This window comes from Zea mays, chromosome 7, assembly GCF_902167145.1.
Source record: "Zea mays cultivar B73 chromosome 7, Zm-B73-REFERENCE-NAM-5.0, whole genome shotgun sequence".
Lineage (NCBI taxonomy): Eukaryota > Viridiplantae > Streptophyta > Magnoliopsida > Poales > Poaceae > Zea > Zea mays.
The window spans coordinates 4225269-4245483 of NC_050102.1; the positions used below are offsets into that span (position 1 = coordinate 4225269).

A 20215-nucleotide genomic window follows, 5' to 3' on the forward strand; every position below is an offset into this window, starting at 1 on the left:
GCGGGCAATATAGGCACTAACTTTAAAAGTCAATAAACCAAATGATATGTAAGATTTTTTTTCTTGTTTTTACCATTTTTTTGGAGAGCTCAGCAATGGTTTGCAGATTGACAAATCTATCATCTTGCTGCACATCATCTACGCAAAGAAAAAGTTCTGTGTTAAGATCACTCAGATCATTAGAATCAAAGTCACTTGGATGCAATTCAGCTAGACTTATCAATTTGTAACATACAAGCAATTGATTTGTAGGAGCCAATCAATAGCCTCATTAAAACAATCAACTTGAAAATGATGCTGGTTGGCAATTCCATTTTTTTTGGTATAGTCGGATCAATATAAGCCTCCTCCGTTTACTACTTGGAAATATCATGTTTGCTACAAAATACATACACTTCCCCAAGTACTTTTTCCCCGCCATCGGCAATCTCTTATTAAAATGGCTCCAAGTAGATCTCACAATTTTGGGATTCGTGGAGCACCCGTACTTATGGTTAGTTTGGGAACTCCATTTTTCCAATTAGATTTCTATTTTTCTAAAGAAAAATGAACTAATTTTCCTTAAGAAAATAGAAATCCTTTGGAAAAATATGGTTCCCAAATTAGTACTTATTGTTTGATTTTCTAGTCTGGGTTTTTCTTTCTAAAACACTTCACGGACACTTGGTTTAGTTCCCTCTTGATAAAAATCACACTAAAGCTTTTGCCATCTTTTATTAGGAAAAATAATTACCTATGTGTTGTAATTATGTTATTGCTTTAGGGCTTATTTGTTTTACCTTTAATACATGTGGATTGACTGATATTGAGTCGGTTTAAAACCATAGCAAGTCAAAATCTATCTCAACTCATTCTAATACACTTCAATCCATATGGAATTGGAATAATCGAACAAGGTCTTAGGCCTTGTTCGTTTGTGCCGGATTAGTGAGTCGGAACGATTCCTAACCGGATTGCTTCTCTAATTTATATAAACTTCGATTAGCTGGAACGATTTCGGGTCCAATCCGACACAAACGAGCAAGACCTTAACCTTAAATGGGTGACCGGATTTACCCTGAAATGATGAATATGAAGTTGATTAGACACTTGCCACTAAATAAGGCACATAATTATCAAAGTTTAGAGCCTGTTTAAGGGATGTTTGGTTTCTAAGAACTAATTTTTAGTATCTCTATTTTATTTTATTTTATTTTAGTTCCTAAATTATCAAATACGAAAACTAAAAAATTATTTTAGTTCTTATATTTAGTAATTTAGGGATTAAAATAAAATAAAATAATTTAGAGCCTAAAATAAAATAAAATGAAGAAATCAAAAATTAGTTTATAGAAACTAAACACCCTTTAAAATGTTCACATTTTTCACGCGCCCAAAAAAACCAGAGATGTTTTCAGTCAATTTAAAAACAAAAAACAAAAACAAAATACGAGAGTATGGATAGGACTTCGAAGGTAAACCCCCGCTCCACCTCCACCTCAGTTTCCCACTCAGAGCTCCAATGGCCGCCGCTCTCCCGCACTCCCGCCTTCACCTCCCGCTCCACACGCCCAGTCCCACCTCCCGCCGCCGCCCCTGCCCCCGTTCCCGCCGCCGCCTTCCCTCCTTCGTCGCCGTATCGCGCCTCCAGAACACCACCGCCGCGACCCACCCGGTCCTCCCGCCCCCGGCTCCGCCCCCCTCCGCCGCGCTCCTCGCCGCCGAGGGCGCCTCCCTCGCGCCGCGCCGCGAGCACCGCTTCCCGGGCTCGGTCTCCTCCCCAACAAGCACCGCCTCTGCCTCTAACGAGGCGGAGTACGCCGTCCTGCTTCGCGCCCTCCAGGTGCGCCGCGCCGTCGCCGCCGAGGTGCTCGTTGCCGCGCTCGGCGGCGGGAAGGTCGGCGGCCTGACCTACATCAAGAACCTCACGGGGCGGATGGGGCCGTTCGTGGACCGCGTTGTTGTCGAGGCCGCAGCGATGCGGCGGGACCGCCCCGAGCTCGCCCACATGTCCTTCAACGCCCGTGCAAAGGCGTACATCCAGGAGTCCGGCCTTGTGGAGCTTGTCAAGTAAAGACCATCACTTTGCTTCTTCCATATATTTCTTCGAATTATGTCTGTTCAGTATGCAGTATGCACAATAATTGTGATTATTCAACCATCAGAAACATTGCAAATCATAAAACTGTGGCTAGTTACCTGATCAGTATTGAGGTTACTACATTGCCTACTTCAGGTGGTTCAAGCACAACTCGATGACATATCCCCAGATCGCAAAAGTTGTTTGCGCATGTTCTGGCGATTTGGGGAAAGTTAGAAAGATGATAAAGTGGCTTAGGTCAATTTATGTAAAAGGAGATTTTTTGGGGCGTGTCCTTGCAAACGGTGGATCTTTCTTGAACCGGAGCTTTGAAGAATTGGAAGAGATTATTGGCTATTTGGAAAGCCTTGGTGTCAGGAGAGACTGGATTGGTTATGTGATCAGCAGATGCCCACAGCTGTTGAGCTTGTCTATGGATGAGTTGGAGACACGAGTCAGGTTTTATACGGATTTGGGAATGGACAAGAAGGACTTTGGCACAATGGTCTATGATTATCCAAGAGTTCTTGGATTTTTAAGCCTGGAAGAGATGAACAGTAAGGTGTTTGCTTTATATTTAGTTCAGTTCTATGATATTTTTGCTGCACATTGTAGATTTGTAGATCGACCTTTCCTTTTCTGCATTTTATTTATCGCCGCTTGCTATGGGCAAGAGTCTATTTGATATTCTGAATGGTTTAGTCTGAGTTGTATCTGTTCAATAAAAAAGTGAGGGCTCAACAAAAATGATGTCACAATCTTTTTCCTTTCTTTTAGTATAGTGTGGAAATGCTGATTGGTGTAGAACTCAAGTTTAGAGTGCCATATGATATCAACCATCTAGTGGAACAGATGAACTTGTTAGGATTACGTTCCTTGTACTTCTGGAACTAATAAAGTTGCTAATATACTTTTCAGTTCTCGAGTCTTGATATCTATTTTTTTTAGTTGTTCATGAAATAGCATTGTTGGTCACAGGTTCAATATCTGAAAGAGTTTGGTTTAAGTACTGAGGAACTTGGGAGGTTACTGGCTTTCAAGCCACAACTCATGGCCTGTAGCATTGAAGAAAGGTGGAAGCCTCTTGTGAAATACCTGTATCACCTTAACATTTCACGGGATGGCATGAAGCGAATGTTGATGGTCCAACCTACAATATTCTGTCTTGATTTGGAGACAGTGATTGCACCAAAGGTAATCTCTTAGTTACTTTGACAGTTGACACACTTCTTCAATTTGTGTTATTCACAGAATGATGTTTTGATTTGTTAAGCTGCTGTGTTAACATTCTGTTATTTGTTAAACTCTTAAAATCTTCAATAAGACTAAGTGTTTCCTTATATTTTTGCTATTATAACTTGATGTACTGAAGTTTGCTATACAAACATATATTTTAGGTACAATTTTTAATTGATATTGGTGTGAGGAGTGATGCAATCGGCAATGTGCTTGCGAAGTTTCCTCCTGTATTAACTTATAGCTTGTACAAGAAAATACGCCCAGTGGTATGTTCTCACTTTTCATTATTATTCTTTTCACTTTCAGTAAATATTGATTCATTTTGTTTGGATTTAATTGCATCCGATTTTTATACTACTTCCAGTTTTGTTAGGATGTTAGTGTACATAATGTAGGGACTTCTCTTAATTGGCAAGAGTATAAGTATCACCATAGTAAGTAGTCTCAGAAAGCATCATTCTATCCAAGGCACTAAGCTTCATATAACTGGAGCTTTATATAACAAACATTGGACCCCACAACATGTTGGTATTTACATACTTCTTAATATTGGTTCACCATGATGAGCTAACACCGAGGCAATCACTTTGTGCATCATTTTCTCACTTAAGTTTTCAGGCATAAAATGTTTGAACCTAATATGCACCTTACATTCTTACTGAGAGCACCTAGAGGGGGGGGGGGGGGGTGAATAGGTGATCCTGAATAACTTAAAAACTTAAGCCACAAAAACTTAGTTAAGCGTTAGCACAATAATCGCCAAGTGGCTAGAGAGGAGTCTCAACAAAACACAATAACCACAAAGATATCAATCACAGAGATGGCACGGTGGTTATCCCGTGGTTCGGCCAAAGACCAACGCTTGCCTACTCCACGTTGTGGCGTCCCAACGGACGAGGGTTGCAATCAACCCCTCTCAAGCGGTCCAAGGACCCACTTGAATACCACAGTGTTTTGCTTTGCTTTTCTTAATCCCGTTCGCGAGGAATCTCCACAACTTGGAGTCTCTCGCCCTTACAAAGATGTTCACAAAGAAGCACGGAGTAAGGGAGGGATTAGCAACTCACACAAGACACAAAGATCACAGCAAATACGCACACACAAGACCCAGACTTAAGCTCAAAAGACTAACACACTAGAACGGAGCTCAAATCACTAGAATGTTGAACAAGTGCGCAAGAATGGAGTGTGAGTGATCAAGAGTGCTCAAGGAATGCTTAGAGAATGCTTGGTGTCATCCTCCATGCGCCTAGGGGTCCCTTTTATAGCCCCAAGGCAGCTAGGAGCCGTTGAGAGCAATCCGGGAAAGCAATTCTTGCCTTCTGTCGCCTGGCGCACCGGACACTGTCCGGTGCGGATCTCTTTCCTTATTTGGCGAAGCCGACCGTTGGCGCCTTGGAGCTGTTGGCGCACCGGACACTGTCCGGTGCCCCCTTCTAGCCGTTGGCTCGGCCACGCGTCGCGCCCGGATTAAGCGGCCGACCGTTGGCTCATCGGACACTGTCCGGTGCACACCGGACAGTCCGGTGAATTATAGCCGTACGCCGTTAATTTCTTCCCGAGAGCAGCAAGTTCGCCTGAGCCAGCCTGGGGCACCAGACACTGTCCGGTGCACCACCGGACAGTCCGGTGCACCACCGGACAGTCCGGTGCACTCAGACAGAGCTGACCTTGGCTGAACAAATCCATTTCTTCTCCAATTCGATTTCTCCTGTTTCCAGTACTTAGACACAATACATTAGTCTCTAAAACAATGTACTAAGTCTGAGAAACATACCTTTATACTTGATTTGTACTTTGTCCACCATTTGACACTTAGACATTTGTATTGGGCACTAAATCACCAAAACACTTAGAAATGGCCCAAAGGCACATTTCCCTTTCAATCTCCCCCTTTTTGGTGATTAATGCCAACACAACATAAAGCAAATTGGGGAGAATTGTTGCCTCTCGAGTGGACTCCTTCAGTGTTTCAGTAAAATTCAACCCTGCTGACGGCGAGGCTTGGTGGCTTACCTGCGTGTATGGACCTCAAGGATATGACAGAAAAATTGCCTTTATGAATGAACTGAGAGAGATCAGAGCTGCTTGCGCCGGGCCTTGGCTCCTTGGGGGTGATTTTAATCTCATTTTCAGAGATGAAGACAAAAACAACCTTAATATTAATCGGGCCATGATGGGGAGGTTCAGAAGGTGCATCAATGATTTAAGCATCAAAGACATTGACCTTTTAGGCAGGAAGTATACGTGGTCTGGTGCTAATAATGTGCAAGTCAGGCTGGACCGGGTTTTCTGCTCTTCGGATTGGGAGGAAAAATTCCCCAATTACCTGCTGCAAAGCTCAGCTTCAGAGGATTCAGACCATTGCCCTCTCCTGTTGGGATTGAAGGACAACCACACGGGGAAACGGAGATTTCATTTTGAATCCTTTTGGCCCAGATTTGATGGCTTTCTGGAAGCGGTTACTAATGCTTGGGGTTCTGTTCAGCAGTCCTCTTGTCCCCTCAAGACCCTTTCCCTAAAATTCAAAGCGACGACAAAAGGGCTGCAAAGCTGGAGTGACAGAAAGGTTGGGAATTTCAAACTGCAACTTGAGCTTGCCCGAGAAATTTTGCTGCAGCTTGAAGTGGCAAAAGAGAGCAGAATTCTTAATGTTTTGGAGACATGGCTGCTTGGGCGCTTGAAGAAATGCTCTCTGGCTCTTGCCTCCTTGATCCGCTCGATGGCTAGGACTAGATCAAGAATTGCCTGGCTCAAAGATGGTGATGCTAATACAAAGCTCTTCTACTCTTGGTCTCGTTATCGGAAAAGGAAAAATTTCATAGCCAAAATTCATGACGGAGAGCAGCTTGTGACCAGTCATAGTGATAAGGCTGAGGTGTTTCGGTCCTTTTATTCTGATTTAATTGGTACAGGGCAGCAAAGGTCCAGATCTGTCAACCTTGACACCATAGGACTGCAGCACATTGACCTTCAGGGGCTCGAACAACAATTCTCTGAGGAGGAGGTGTGGAATACCATCAAACAGCTCCCTCCGGACAAAGCCCCGGGACCTGATGGGTTCACAGGCCGTTTCTATAAGACTTGCTGGTCAATCATCAAAAAAGATATTATGGCTGCTATCTTGACTGTTTGGAACAAGGATTTTCGAAATTTCAGATATCTCAACACAGCCTTCATCACTCTGTTACCTAAGAAAGAGGATGCCATCCTTGCCAAGGACTTTCGGCCTATTAGCTTGATCCATAGCTTCGCAAAGTTAATCACGAAGGTCATGGCAAACAGACTTAGTGGTTATATGGACAAGTTGATTTCTAAGAACCAAAGTGCGTTTATCAAGGGCAGATTCATCCAAGACAATTTCATGTTAGTTCAGCAGACTGCAAGATTGCTGCACGCTCAAAAACAGCCCAGAATTCTTCTCAAGTTGGACATTTCCAAGGCCTTCGATTCGGTATCTTGGTCCTTCCTTCTTGAAGTGTTGGAAAAAGTTGGATTCGGCCCCATATGGAGAGATGTGATTAGTGGGCTGCTTATGACCTCATCTACCCAAATTATGCTTAATGGAATGCCTGGGGAATACATTCAACACAAGAGGGGCCTGCGGCAGGGGGACTCGTTGTCCCCTCTTCTTTTCATCATCGTTATGGATGTTCTCAATGGCCTAATTGTTAAAGCTGCTGATGAGGGCATGCTCCAACCCCTCTCAACACGCTCCATTCAGCACCGAATATCGCTCTATGCTGATGATGTGGTGATATTCTTGAGACCGGCTGCTAGTGATCTATACTTGGTAACCAGGATATTGGAGCTGTTTGGGGACGCCTCGGGGCTAAAAACCAATGTTCAGAAAAGCAGTATGGCCCCCATTCACTGCTCTCCGGTTGACATGGAAATAGTAACTCAGACTTTTCCTTGCAAAGTTGAAATGTTCCCTCTTAAATATCTCGGGCTACCTCTTTCTCTCAGGAAGTTAACCAAGGAGCAGCTGCAGCCACTTATCGATAGGCTTGCGGACCTCTTACCTAATTGGAGGGCCGACTTGATGTCTCGTGCTGGCAGAGCTATCCAGGTGCAGCATGTGCTCACGGCAACAGTTATATATCACGCCATGGCTTTGGATCTACCTAAGTGGGCTATCAAAGCTATTGACAAGATTAGACGTGGCTTTATTTGGAAAGGTCGAAAGGATGTGCTCGGTGGCCACTGCTTAGTTGCTTGGGGCAAAGTGGCACGCCCAAAGGAGCTTGGTGGGCTTGGCATCTCAGATTTGCAAAGGCTGAATTGGGCCCTTCGAGTTAGATGGTTGTGGTTGGAAAAAACAGATCCCTCGAAGTCTTGGGCTGACTTACCTCTCCAGAGTTACAGCACTCTGAAATCTATTCTCTCTACAGCTTTGACTACTGAAGTTGGTGATGGTCGTAACACCTTGTTTTGGAGGGACAGATGGTTGATGGGGCTGAATGTTGAGGACCTTACCCCTCATATTTTCGCCCTCGTCCCAGCCAGGATTGCCAATAAGAGAACGGTGGCAGAAGGTATCGTGGAGATGGCTTGGATTCGGGACCTGAGAGGCACCATCACTTGGGCTGTCCTTTCTGATTTTTTAACTCTTAGTGAAGTCATTGCAGATTTCTCCCTTAGTGATGGTGTGCCAGACAAGCATATCTGGAAATTTTCCCCGACAGGTCAATACTCTGCAAAGTCGGCATATGATATGTTATTTCTAGGTTCCACTTCTTTTGGTGCATTTGAACGTGTTTGGGAGACTTGGGCACCTCCAAAGTGCAGATTCTTTCTTTGGCTTGTCTTGCACAATAGATGTTGGACCGCGGACCGTCTTGCTAAAAGAGGACTTCCACATCCCAGTGCGTGTCCTCTTTGTGACCAAGAAGAGGAAACAATACAACATCTTCTCATCTCTTGCGTCTTTGCAAGACAGTTCTGGTACTTCTTGTTGAGCAGGTCTGGATTGCCTAATCTTTCACCGGACAACGCTTTTTGCAGCCTAGATGACTGGTGGAGCAGGGCTGTGGAGAAGCTTCCCCGTGATCTCCAATCAGGTTTCAATTCTATAGTTATCCTTGGCGCTTGGAGCCTTTGGCGTCATCGCAACGACTGTGTGTTCAATGGGCGGTCGCCGAGCCTTGAGAATTCTCTCACCCTCGCTGGCGATGAGCTCAGGATGTGGTGTAGTGCCGGGGCGAAAGGGTTGAACCTGCTTTCAACTCTTGCGTTCATGCTTGATCCGGGGGGATAGTCTTGTATCAGGTCCAGAGTGGTTAAGTGTGGTAGTGGTGTTGCGTTGGTTGGTATGTTGTGTCTTGTGAGGGGTGTGGTGCGTCTGTTGGTATGTTGTTTGCGGCGTGTGTGTGTGCGTGTGTTGTACCTTCTTCTATCTATCTATTAATGGAATGATACGCAGATCTCCTGCGTGTTCGAGAAAAAAAAAAGTAGAACAAGTACAAAATCAATTCAAATAAGAACTCAAATTTGTTTTGAATCAAATTTGGCATATATGGATCATTCTTTGCCACCACTTGGTTTGTTTTTGTAAATCAAACTCAATTTCCTATCTCAAAGTCAAACACACTTGTAGAGACATAAAGAGAGTTGTTCCAATAGAAATTGATCACAGTATCAAAAACTCCCCCTATTTCTCGTAATCCACCGTTCTCCCCACAAGAGACTAACTTTTGATAATAAGAAGCAAACAAGAGTATTTTGACAAACAAAAACTCTAACTCTACTTTTTCAAAATTCTCAAGTGGTAGCTGATCCATTTATTGCTTTGGCCTTATTTTCTCCCCCTTTGGCATCAAACACCAAAACGGGATCAATTTTGGCCCTTTAACCCCATTGTCTCACCAAAAATCTTCAACTAAGAGTAAAAGACAATAAGAGTACTAAGATGAACTTGGAAGAAGTTACTCTTTCATCGGAGTGCAGTGGAAGTCTTGCATGGTCCAAGTCCACCTTTTCCCTTTCAAACCTCCTTTGAGACTAAAATAAGCAGACTCAAGCACACGGTTAGTCTCAAAGGGTCAAGTTATAGCACATCTCCCCCTAAATTTGTGCATCACTTGCAAAGGACTTGTGAGGTCCGGGGAGTGCTTGTACAACTTGAGCACCATAAGTAAACAACAAAATGCATAAGGAACATGATCAAAGGCATAAACACATGTATGCTATAAATCAATCCAAGTTCCGCGAATCTAAGACATTTAGCTCACTAAGGTCTGCTCATCTAAAGGCTTGGTAAAGATATCGGCTAGCTGGTTCTCGGAGCTAACATGAAACACTTCGATATCTCCCTTTTGCTGGTGGTCTCTCAAAAAGTGATGCCGGATGTCTATGTGCTTTGTGCGGCTGTGCTCAACAGGATTATCCGCCATGCGGATAACACTCTCATTATCACATAGGAGTGGGACTTTGCTCAGATTGTAGCCAAAGTCCCGGAGGGTTTGCCTCATCCAAAGTAGTTGCGCACAACACTGTCCTGCGGCAACATACTCGGCCTCAGCGGTGGATAGGGCAACGTAGGTTTGTTTCTTAGAACTCCAGGACACCAGGGACCTTCCTAAGAATTGGTACGTCCCTGATGTACTCTTCCTATCGACCTTACATCCAGCATAGTCGGAGTCTGAATATCCAATCAAGTCAAAGGTAGACCCCTTTGGATACCAGATCCCGAAGCAAGGTGTAGCAACTAAATATCTAAGAATTCGCTTCACAACCACTAAGTGACACTCCTTAGGATCGGATTGAAATCTAGCACACATGCATACGCTAAGCATAATATCCGGTCTACTAGCACATAAATAAAGTAAAGACCCTATCATAGTCCGGTATGCCCTTTGTTGAGGTCGGTGTGTCCGTCGGTTCCCATCGGAGTCTTTGCGGGCTTGGCGCCCTTCATCCCAAACCACTTGATCAAATCTTGTGTGTACTTCGTTTGGGAGATGAAGGTTCCATCCTTGAGTTGCCTCACTTGGAACCCAAGGAAGTAGCTTAACTCGCCCATCATTGACATCTCGAATTTCTGAGTCATCACCCTGCTAAACTCTTCACAAGACTTTTGGTTAGTAGAACCAAATATTATGTCATCAACATAAATCTGGCACACAAAAAGATCACCATCACAAGTCTTAGTAAAAAGAGTTGGATCGGCTTTCCCAACCTTGAAAGCATTAGCAATTAAAAAGTCTCTAAGGCATTCGTACCATGCTCTTGGGGCTTGCTTAAGTCCATAGAGCGCCTTAGAGAGCTTACACACGTGGTCGGGGTACCGTTCATCCTCGAAGCCAGGGGGTTGCTCCACTGTCATGGACCTTCGGTCCATGGGGTTGTCTTCTCCGGCGAGGTTATACCCCTCTGCCGCAGGCTTGGTTCTAGGGTAGCAGCCCTAGACGCTTGAGAGGGTCATTGCAAGAGAGAGAGAGATTGGTTTGATAATGATCTTGCTTGATTTATTCCCTGCTGCCATGCGGCTTATAAATAGCCCTATGGCTAACCAACTTCTCCTACAAACTCTCAACTAACTCCTACTTTCTTGGACTTATCTACTGCTAACCAACTCTCCACAATTCTCTCATCTCAATCTTATTCTCTAGCCTTATCCCAGCTCATCTCAATCTTATTCTCTAGCCTTATCCCAGCCTGGCTGTTGCCTCTCGCTCCCTATGATGCCCATGACATCTCCCCCTCCCTTGAGGACCAGCTCGTCCTCGAGCTGCCATAGACTTACCTGACACGACTTAAGGTTAAGCCTTTTACATCTCGGCTTACCTTTATTATTTAAGACGAAAATACAAAATAATTGTGGAACTAAAATATAAATTTGAACTCCAGCTATGTCCTCCTGTCCTCCTGGATCCCAAGGAAAGAGCTGAACTGCGGACTTCACGTTGGATGACAGGTGAAGGAGGAACCAGCCCGTTCTTATGTTGGGTCTGTCCAGCACCAAGGCAGTTGCCCGAATGAAGGAGACGACCCTCTTTGGCCGTGCAGGGGGGCTGCATACCCAGATCTCGACTTCTGCAGTGGGTTCAAAAAGTATAGACGAGACCTGGTGGTTGGGCGCGCAGGCTACGAGTTGGTGCAGCGATGAGCTGATCAACAAGTGCAGCTTCCGCACCGCCCGCCTAACAAGGAAGCCGCGCACTGCGGCTTGCAGGCGCACCACGGCCTGCTCATGTGATGACGGCCATGGGGTGGCCCTGGAGGCCACAGCAAGGTGCTTCTCCCCACGAAGGGACTGTACCTGGCGGCGTGCCAGGAACCCTCGCGCTGCCGCCTGAAGCCGCACCGCTGCTTGGAGTTCCTTCTCTGTCTTCTCCTTGTAGCGGTGGAACATCACAACGAATTGGTCCCACTTCTCTTCGAGCCGAGTGAATGCATCTAGAGTTGGAGAGGGTGGGTGGGAGGGCGTTGCGGCAGCAGATGGTGCGGCGGCTGGTGGTGGTGAGGGATGGGCGGCTGGTGGTGGTGAGGATAACCTGGAGCTGATACCAGGTGTCATGGACCTTCGGTCCATGGGGGTAGGTGTCATGGACCTTCGGTCCATGGGGATAGCTGTCTTCTCCGGCGAGGTTATACCCCTCTGCCGCAGGCTTGGTTCTAGGGTAGCAGCCCTAGGCGCTTGAGAGGGGCATTGCAAGGGAGAGAGAGATTGGTTTGATAATGATTTTGCTTAATTTATTCCCTGCTGCCATGCGGCTTATAAATAGCCCTATGGCTAACCAACTTCTCCTACAAACTCTCAACTAACTCCTACTTTCTTGGACTTATCTGATGCTAACCAACTCTCCACAATTCTCTCATCTCAATCTTATTCTCTAGCCTTATCCCAGCTCATCTCAATCTTATTCTCTAGCCTTATCCCAGCCTGGCTGTTGCCTCTCGCTCCCTATGATGCCCATGACATCCACGTACACTTCCTCCTTGATTGGCCCGTTGAGGAAAGCGCTCTTCACATCCATTTGGAACAACCTGAAGGAATGGTGAGCGGCATATGCTAGCAAGATACGAATGGACTCTAGCCTAGCCACAGGAGCAAAAGTCTCCTCAAAGTCCAAACCTGCGACTTGGGCATAACCTTTTGCCACAAGTCGTGCCTTGTTCCTTGTCACCACCCCGTGCTCGTCTTGTTTGTTGCGGAACACCTACTTGGTTCCCACAACATTTTGCTTGGGACGAGGCACCAGTGTCCAAACTTCATTTCTTTTGAAGTTGTTGAGCTCCTCCTGCATGGCCAACACCCAGTCCGGATCTAGCAAGACCTCTTCTACCCTGAAAGGCTCAATAGAAGAGACAAAGGAGTAATGCTCACAAAAATTAACTAATCGAGATCGAGTAGTTACTCCCTTGCTAATATCACCCAAAATTTGGTCGACGGGATGATCCCTTTGAATCATTGCTCGAACTTGGGTTGGAGGTGCCGGTTGTGCTTCTTCCTCCATTACATGATCATCTTGTGCTCCCCCTTGATTACACGCCTCCTGTTCATCATCTTGAGTTGGGGGTTGCACCATTGTTGAGGAAGAAGGTTGATCTTGCTCATCTTGTTCCTGTGGCCGCACATCTCTAATCGCCATGGTGCGTATTGCGGTCGTTGGAACTTCTTCATCTACATCATTAGAAACAACAACTTGCTCTCTTGGAGAGCCATTAGTCTCATCAAATACAACGTCGCTAGAGACTTCAACCAAACCCGATGATTTGTTGAAGACTCTATACGCCTTTGTATTTGAATCATAACCTAACAAAAACCCTTCTACGACTTTGAGAGCAAATTTGGAATTTCTACCCTTCTTCACTAGAATGTAGCATTTACTCCCAAAAACTCGAAAATACGAAACATTGGGTTTGTTACCGGTTAGTAGCTCATATGACGTCTTCTTGAGGAGGCGATGAAGGTAGACCCTGTTGATGACGTGACAAGCAGTGTTCACGGCTTCAAACCAAAAGCGCTCGGGGGTCTTGAAATCTACAAGCATCGTTCTTGCCATGTCTATAAGCGTCCTGTTCTTTCTCTCTACCACACCATTTTGCTGTGGTGTGTAGGGAGCGGAGAACTCGTGCTTGATCCCTTCCTCCTCAAGGTATTCCTCCACTTGAAGGTTCTTGAACTCGGACCCATTGTCGCTCCTTATCTTTTTCACCTTGAGCTCAAACTCGTTTTGAGCTCTCCTTAGAAAGCGCTTGAGGGTCCCTTGGGTTTCAGATTTGTCCTGCAAAAAGAATACCCAAGTGAAGCGGGAAAAGTCATCAACAATAACTAAACCATACTTACTTCCTCCTATGCTTAGATAGGCGACGGGTCCGAAGAGGTCCATGTGAAGCATCTCCAAAGGTCTTGATGTGGTCATCACATTTTTGGTGTGATGAGAGCTTCCCACCTGTTTGCCTGCTTGACAAGCTGCACAAGGTCTATCTTTTTCGAATTGCACATTAGTTAAACCTATCACGTGTTCTCCTTTTAGAAGCTTGTGAAGGTTCTTCATCCCCACATGTGCTAAGCGGCGATGCCACAGCCAGCCCATGCTAGTCTTAGCAATTAAGCATGCATCTAGACCGGCCTCCTCTTTTGCAAAATCAACTAAGTAAAGTTTGCCGTCTAATACACCCTTAAAAGCTAGTGAACCATCACTTCTTCTAACGACAGACACATCTACATTTGTGAATAGACAATTATATCCCATATTGCATAATTGACTAACAGATAACAAATTATATCCAAGAGACTCAACTAAAAACACATTAGATATGGAGTGCTCGGATGAGATAGCAATTTTACCTAACCCTTTTACCTTGCCTTGATTCCCATCACCGAATATTATTGAATCTTGGGAATCCTTGCTTTTGACGTAGGAGGTGAACATCTTCTTCTCCCCCGTCATATGGTTTGTGCACCCGCTGTCGATAATCCAGCTTGAACCCCCGGATGCATAAACCTGCAAGGCAAATTTAGGCTTGGGTCTTAGGTACCCAACTCTTGTTGGGTCCTACAAGGTTAGTCACAATTGTCTTAGGGACCCAGATGCAAGTTTTGTCTCCCTTGCATTTTGCCCCTAATTTTCTAGCAACTATCTTCCTATCCTTTCTACAAATGACAAAGGAAGCATTTAAAGCATGATATATGGTAGAAGGTTCATTAATTTTCCTAGGAACATTAACACCATTTCTCCTAGGCACATTTCTACCATGCATACAGGAAGAACTAGAAGCAAACATAGCATATGAATCATAAACATGTAAATCAGAAGTATCATAACTTCTATTTGCATTTCTAGCATGTCTCCTATTATGATACATAAAAGCATGGTTCTTTTTAGCACTACTAGCCATAGGGGCCTTCCCCTTCTCCTTGGCGGGAATGGGAGCCTTATGGCTTGTTAAGTTCTTGGCTTCTCTCTTGAAACCAAGTCCATCCTTAATTGAGGGGTGTCTACCAATCGTGTAGGCATCCCTTGCAAATTTTAACTTATTAAATTCGCTTTTGCTACTCTTAAGTTGGGCATTAAGACTAGCCACTTCATCATTCAATTTAGAAATTGAAACTAGGTGTTCACTACAAGCATCAACATTAAAATCTTTACACCTAGTGCAAACCACAACATGTTCTACACAAGATGTTGATTTATTAGCTATTTCTAACTTAGCATTCAAGTCATCGTTTATGCTTTTTAAACTAGAAATAGAGTCATGGCATGTAGACAATTCACAAGAAAGCATTTCATTCCTCTTTATTTCTAAAGCAAGTGATTTTTGAGCTTCTACAAACTTATCATGTTCATCATATAAGAGATCCTCTTGCTTTTCTTGCAATCTATTCTTATCATTCAAAGCATCAATCAATTCATTTATTTTATCTACCTTGGCTCTATCTAGACCCTTGAATAAACATGAATAATCTATTTCATCATCATCACTAGACTCATCCTCACTTGAAGAAGCATAAGTACTAGTGTTACGAGCGCTTACCTTCTTTTCCCTTGCCATGAGGCAGGTGTGATGCTCGTTTGGGAAGAGGGATGACTTGTCGAAGGCAGTGGCGGCGAGTCCTTCGTTGTCGGAGTCGGACGACGAACAATCCGAGTCCCACTCTTTGCCAAGATGTGCCTCGCCTTTTGCCTTCTTATAGTTCTTCTTCTCCCTCTTGTTCCCTTGTTCCTGGTCACTATCATTGTCGGGACAGTTAGCAATAAAATGACCAACCTTACCACATTTCAAGCATGAGCGCTTCCCTTTTGACTTGGTCTTGCTTGGCTGCCCCTTGCGACCCTTTAGTGCCGTCTTGAAGCGCTTGATGATGAGGGCCATCTCTTCATCATTGAGCCCGGCCGCCTCAACTTGCGCCACCTTGCTAGGTAGCGTCTCTTTGCTCCTCGTTGCCTTGAGAGCAATGGGTTGAGGCTCATGGATTGGACCGTTCAACGCGTCGTCGACATATCTCGCCTCCTTGATCATCATTCGCCCGCTTACAAATTTTCCAAGAACTTCTTCGGGCGACATTTTGGTGTACCTAAGATTTTCACGGATATTGTTCACCAAATGTGGATCAAGTACAGTAAAGGACCTTAGCATTAGACGAACGACATCGTGGTCTGTCCATCGTGTGCTTCCGTAGCTCCTTATCTTGTTGATGAGGGTCTTGAGCCGGTTGTATGTTTGGGTTGGCTCCTCTCCCCTGATCATTGCGAATCTTCCAAGCTCGCCCTCCACCAACTCCATTTTGGTGAGTAAGGTGACGTCGTTCCCCTCATGTGAGATCCTGAGGGTGTCCCAGATCTGCTTGGCATTGTCCAAGCCGCTCACCTTATGATACTCGTCCCTGCACAAAGAGGCTAACAACACAGTAGTAGCTTGTGCATTTCTATGAATCTGTTCATTGATAAACATAGGACTATCCGAGCTATCAAATTTCATTCCACTTTCCACAATCTCCCATATGCTTGGATGGAGAGAGAACAGGTGACTACGCATTTTGTGGCTCCAAAATCCGTAGTCCTCTCCATCAAAGTGAGGAGGTTTGCCAAGTGGAATGGGGAGAGCAAATGAGCATTTGTACTTTGCGGAATACGAGAGTAGTCAAGAGAAAAGTTCGAATTAACCGGTTTCCTTCTCTCGTAGTCGTTGTCGTCGTTGTCCTTTTGGGAAGAAGTGGACTCGTCGCTGTCGTCGTAGTAGACGATCTCCTTGATGCGCCTTGCCTTCTTCTTCTTTCCATCCTTTCGTTTGTGCCCCGAGCCCGAGTCGGTAGGCTTGTCATCCTTCGGCTCGTTGACGAAGGACTCCTTTTCCTTATCATTGATCACGATTCCCTTCCCCTTAGGATCCATCTCTTCGGGCGGTTAGTCCCTTTCTTGAAGAGAATGGCTTTGATACCAATTGAGAGCACCTAGAGGGGGGGTGAATAGGTGATCCTGAATAACTTGAAAACTTAAGCCACAAAAACTTAGTTAAGCGTTAGCACAATAATCGCCAAGTGGCTAGAGAGGAGTCTCAACAAAACACAATAACCACAAAGATATCAATCACAGAGATGGCACGGTGGTTATCCCGTGGTTCGGCCAAGACCAACGCTTGCCTACTCCACGTTGTGGCGTCCCAACGGACGAGGGTTGAAATCAACCCCTCTCAAGCGGTCCAAGGACCCACTTGAATACCACGGTGTTTTGCTTTGCTTTTCTTAATCCCGTTCGCGAGGAATCTCCACAACTTGGAGTCTCTCGCCCTTACAAAGATGTTCACAAAGAAGCACGGAGTAAGGGAGGGATTAGCAACTCACACAAGACACAAAGATCACAGCAAATACGCACACACAAGACCCAGACTTAAGCTCAAAAGACTAACACACTAGAACGGAGCTCAAATCACTAGAATGTCGAACAAGTGCGCAAGAATGGAGTGTGAGTGATCAAGAGTGCTCAAGGAATGCTTAGAGAATGCTTGGTGTCATCCTCCATGCGCCTAGGGGTCCCTTTTATAGCCCCAAGGCAGCTAGGAGCCGTTGAGAGCAATCCGGGAAAGCAATTCTTGCCTTCTGTCGCCTGGCGCACCGGACACTGTCCGGTGCGGATCTCTTTCCTTATTTGGCGAAGCCGACCGTTGGCGCCTTAGAGCTGTTGGCGCACCGGACACTGTCCGATGCACACCGGACAGTCCGGTGCCCCCTTCTAGCCGTTGGCTCGGCCACGCGTCGCGCCCGGATTAAGCGGCCGACCGTTGGCCCGGCGACCGTTGGCTCATCGGACACTGTCCGGTGCACACCGGACAGTCCGGTGAATTATAGCCGTACGCCGTTAATTTCTTCCCGAGAGCAGCAAGTTCGCCTGAGCCAGCCTAGGGCACCGGACACTGTCCGGTGCACCACCGGACAGTCCGGTGCACTCAGACAGAGCTGACCTTGGCTGAACAAATCCATTTCTTCTCCAATTCGATTTCTCCTTTTTCCAGTACTTAGACACAATACATTAGTCTCTAAAACAATGTACTAAGTCTGAGAAACATACCTTTATACTTGATTTGTACTTTGTCCACCATTTGACACTTAGGCATTTGTATTGGGCACTAAATCACCAAAACACTTAGAAATGGCCCAAAGGCACATTTTCCTTTCACTTACATCAGTGATACATTCGTTTAAATTAAACATCCCAAATTAGCATCAATGAATCTGACGACTGTCCTAATGCCTTGTTTGGAAGTGCTGGCGTTGTGGTCAATAATATGGGACATAGTTCTATCCAAGTGGACCTGATGTGAACCTTGCAGCAATGATGTGCACTTCTTGAAATTAAACCTCCAAAGTTAGCAACAGTGAACTATAGAATAAGATAACTGTTCTACTGTTTTGTTTGGAAATGCTGGTGTTGTGGCCGACAACAAGGGACGAAGTTGGCAATGCACAGTGTTTACTTTCAAATTTTAAAGAACTATTACTTACTCTGTAAGCTACTCCCATCTGTCTCACATGTGTGTAAATCGCAGGTTATATTCCTGCTGACGAAAGGTGGAGTAAAACAGGATGACATCGGAAAGGTTATCGCCTTGGATCCACAGCTCTTGGGCTGTAGTATCGCACATAAGCTAGAAGTTAGTGTCAAGTACTTCCGGTCGCTGGGCATCTACCACTTTGTGCTGGGTCAGATGATTGCCGACTTCCCAACGCTTCTCAGGTACAATGTGGATATCCTGAGACCAAAATACCAGTACTTGAGGCGTGTAATGGTGCGGCCGCTGAAAGATCTCATTGAGTTTCCACGGTGAGTTCTGGAGCTCATGTTTGCTTCAAAAATGATGAATAGACTGGTAGCCTAGTTGGCTTTTGCCATCGTTGTGACACTCACCACTGGATGGATGGTTTGCAGGTTCTTCAGTTACTCCCTGGAGGACAGGATAGAACCTCGGCACCGAACTTTGGTGGCGAACAGGATCAACATGAAGCTGCGTTACATGCTGACTGGTTCTGATGAAGAGTTTGCGCAGAGGGTGCGAGAGGCTGTTGAGAGGAGAGCGAGATTTGAAGCTGGAAAGGCTGCTGGTCTGGAGACATTCTCATGTTCTTCAGAGACATCTAGTGATGCAGAAGCTACAGAAGCAGCAGCATGCCAAAACAGCACGGATGTGGTCGGGGTTCTGCAAAAACAAGCATAGCATTGCTTCCTTACCGTGTGCATGTTCTAAATGGGAAGGAAAAGATTACATATATTTCACTGTGGGTAAGAATGCAAAAATGCTAATGTTGTGACAAAATAATAAAGTAGAGAATGGAATAGCAACGTCCACGAGTAAAGTGAAACCCTAGCGATTCGTGCATCCCCTTTTTATAGTCACAATAAAAAAGGCTGAAAATAGCGACAGCTACAATCAAATCATCAAATCAGACACTTTTTGTGCCCCAATGCAGCTCAACTGATGATTGAGGGCAACGTTCGTATCCTTCCTACTAGACTTCGGGATCGGTTGATCAAGTTGAGCCTCTCTTTGAGAGATACTATTGGGACAAAGGTCGAACCAACCTCAACCATTTCCGTATTAAATCGCACACCTACTGTCGGTGTTTTGGGTCCGACCGCACACCCGGGGTTGCCCCTCAAGGTGTTTTTAGGAGTAGGACGGTGTCGACGACTGTAGCAAAATGGTTCGTGCCGATCGCACGAGGGACAATGGACAAGATTTACAGGTTCGGGCCGCTTAGAAGTGCGTAACACCCTACGTCCTGGTGAGTATATGAGCGTGGTTACAAGAGGATTCTCTGGATAGAGGGCGCAGAGAGTTTTTGTGGGTGGCTAAGTGGAGCAGAGTCGATCGATCTGAAGGGGTGCCCCCTAGGCCTTATATACTCGGCCGTGGAGCATTACATGTAATACGATAATAACAAGTAGCTGAAAGATAGTGAACCTCTTGAGTTTATCCTTACGTAACCTCCGCCGACTTATCCTCGCATGGCTCCGTTGCATGGGGGCTTCAGCGCGGGAAAGTCGGGTCTCTGTTTGTGATTCATTCGTTCGATGTTGTGGGCCGCTTGTGTTTGCTCTAATCAGTCCCACGTCTTCTTTATTGGTTGTCTTTCCCTAGGCCCACGAAAGAATGACCTTACGAATTATTGGGCCCTTGGGCTTTTCGTGAGGCCTTTTACTTCTTTAGTGGACCCAGGGGATATCTATCCCCCACAAGCCCCCGATCTTTGAGTTAATTTAGAGGTAATCAACTCAAAGATCCAAGGTCCAGAAAATGACTTCCTGCTGTCTTCTTTGGCTCTGATCACTCGTTCGACCAAAGTTTGGTTTTGTGCTTGTGCCTTAGAGGTCGGCATTTTGGATTGTAAGACTCTGGACTTCATTGGGTGCACCGGAGGTGCACCCAATGGGTGTAGCCCCCGACCTTTGAGTAGATTTTAGAAGATAATCT

General features: G+C 45.4%; 1 protein-coding gene across 1 annotated transcript; it reads left to right on the plus strand.

Moving 5' to 3' along the window:
• Positions 1 to 1471: 1471 nt before the first annotated feature.
• LOC100285805 (uncharacterized) lies at positions 1472 to 19060 on the plus strand. Its single transcript, NM_001372336.1, has 6 exons — positions 1472 to 2049; positions 2216 to 2621; positions 3038 to 3253; positions 3457 to 3564; positions 18293 to 18567; positions 18673 to 19060. Exons 1-6 carry the CDS (start codon positions 1502 to 1504, stop codon positions 18956 to 18958), a joined length of 1839 nt encoding a protein of 612 aa, NP_001359265.1. The 5' UTR covers positions 1472 to 1501; the 3' UTR covers positions 18959 to 19060.
• The last annotated feature ends 1155 nt before the right edge of the window (positions 19061 to 20215 follow it).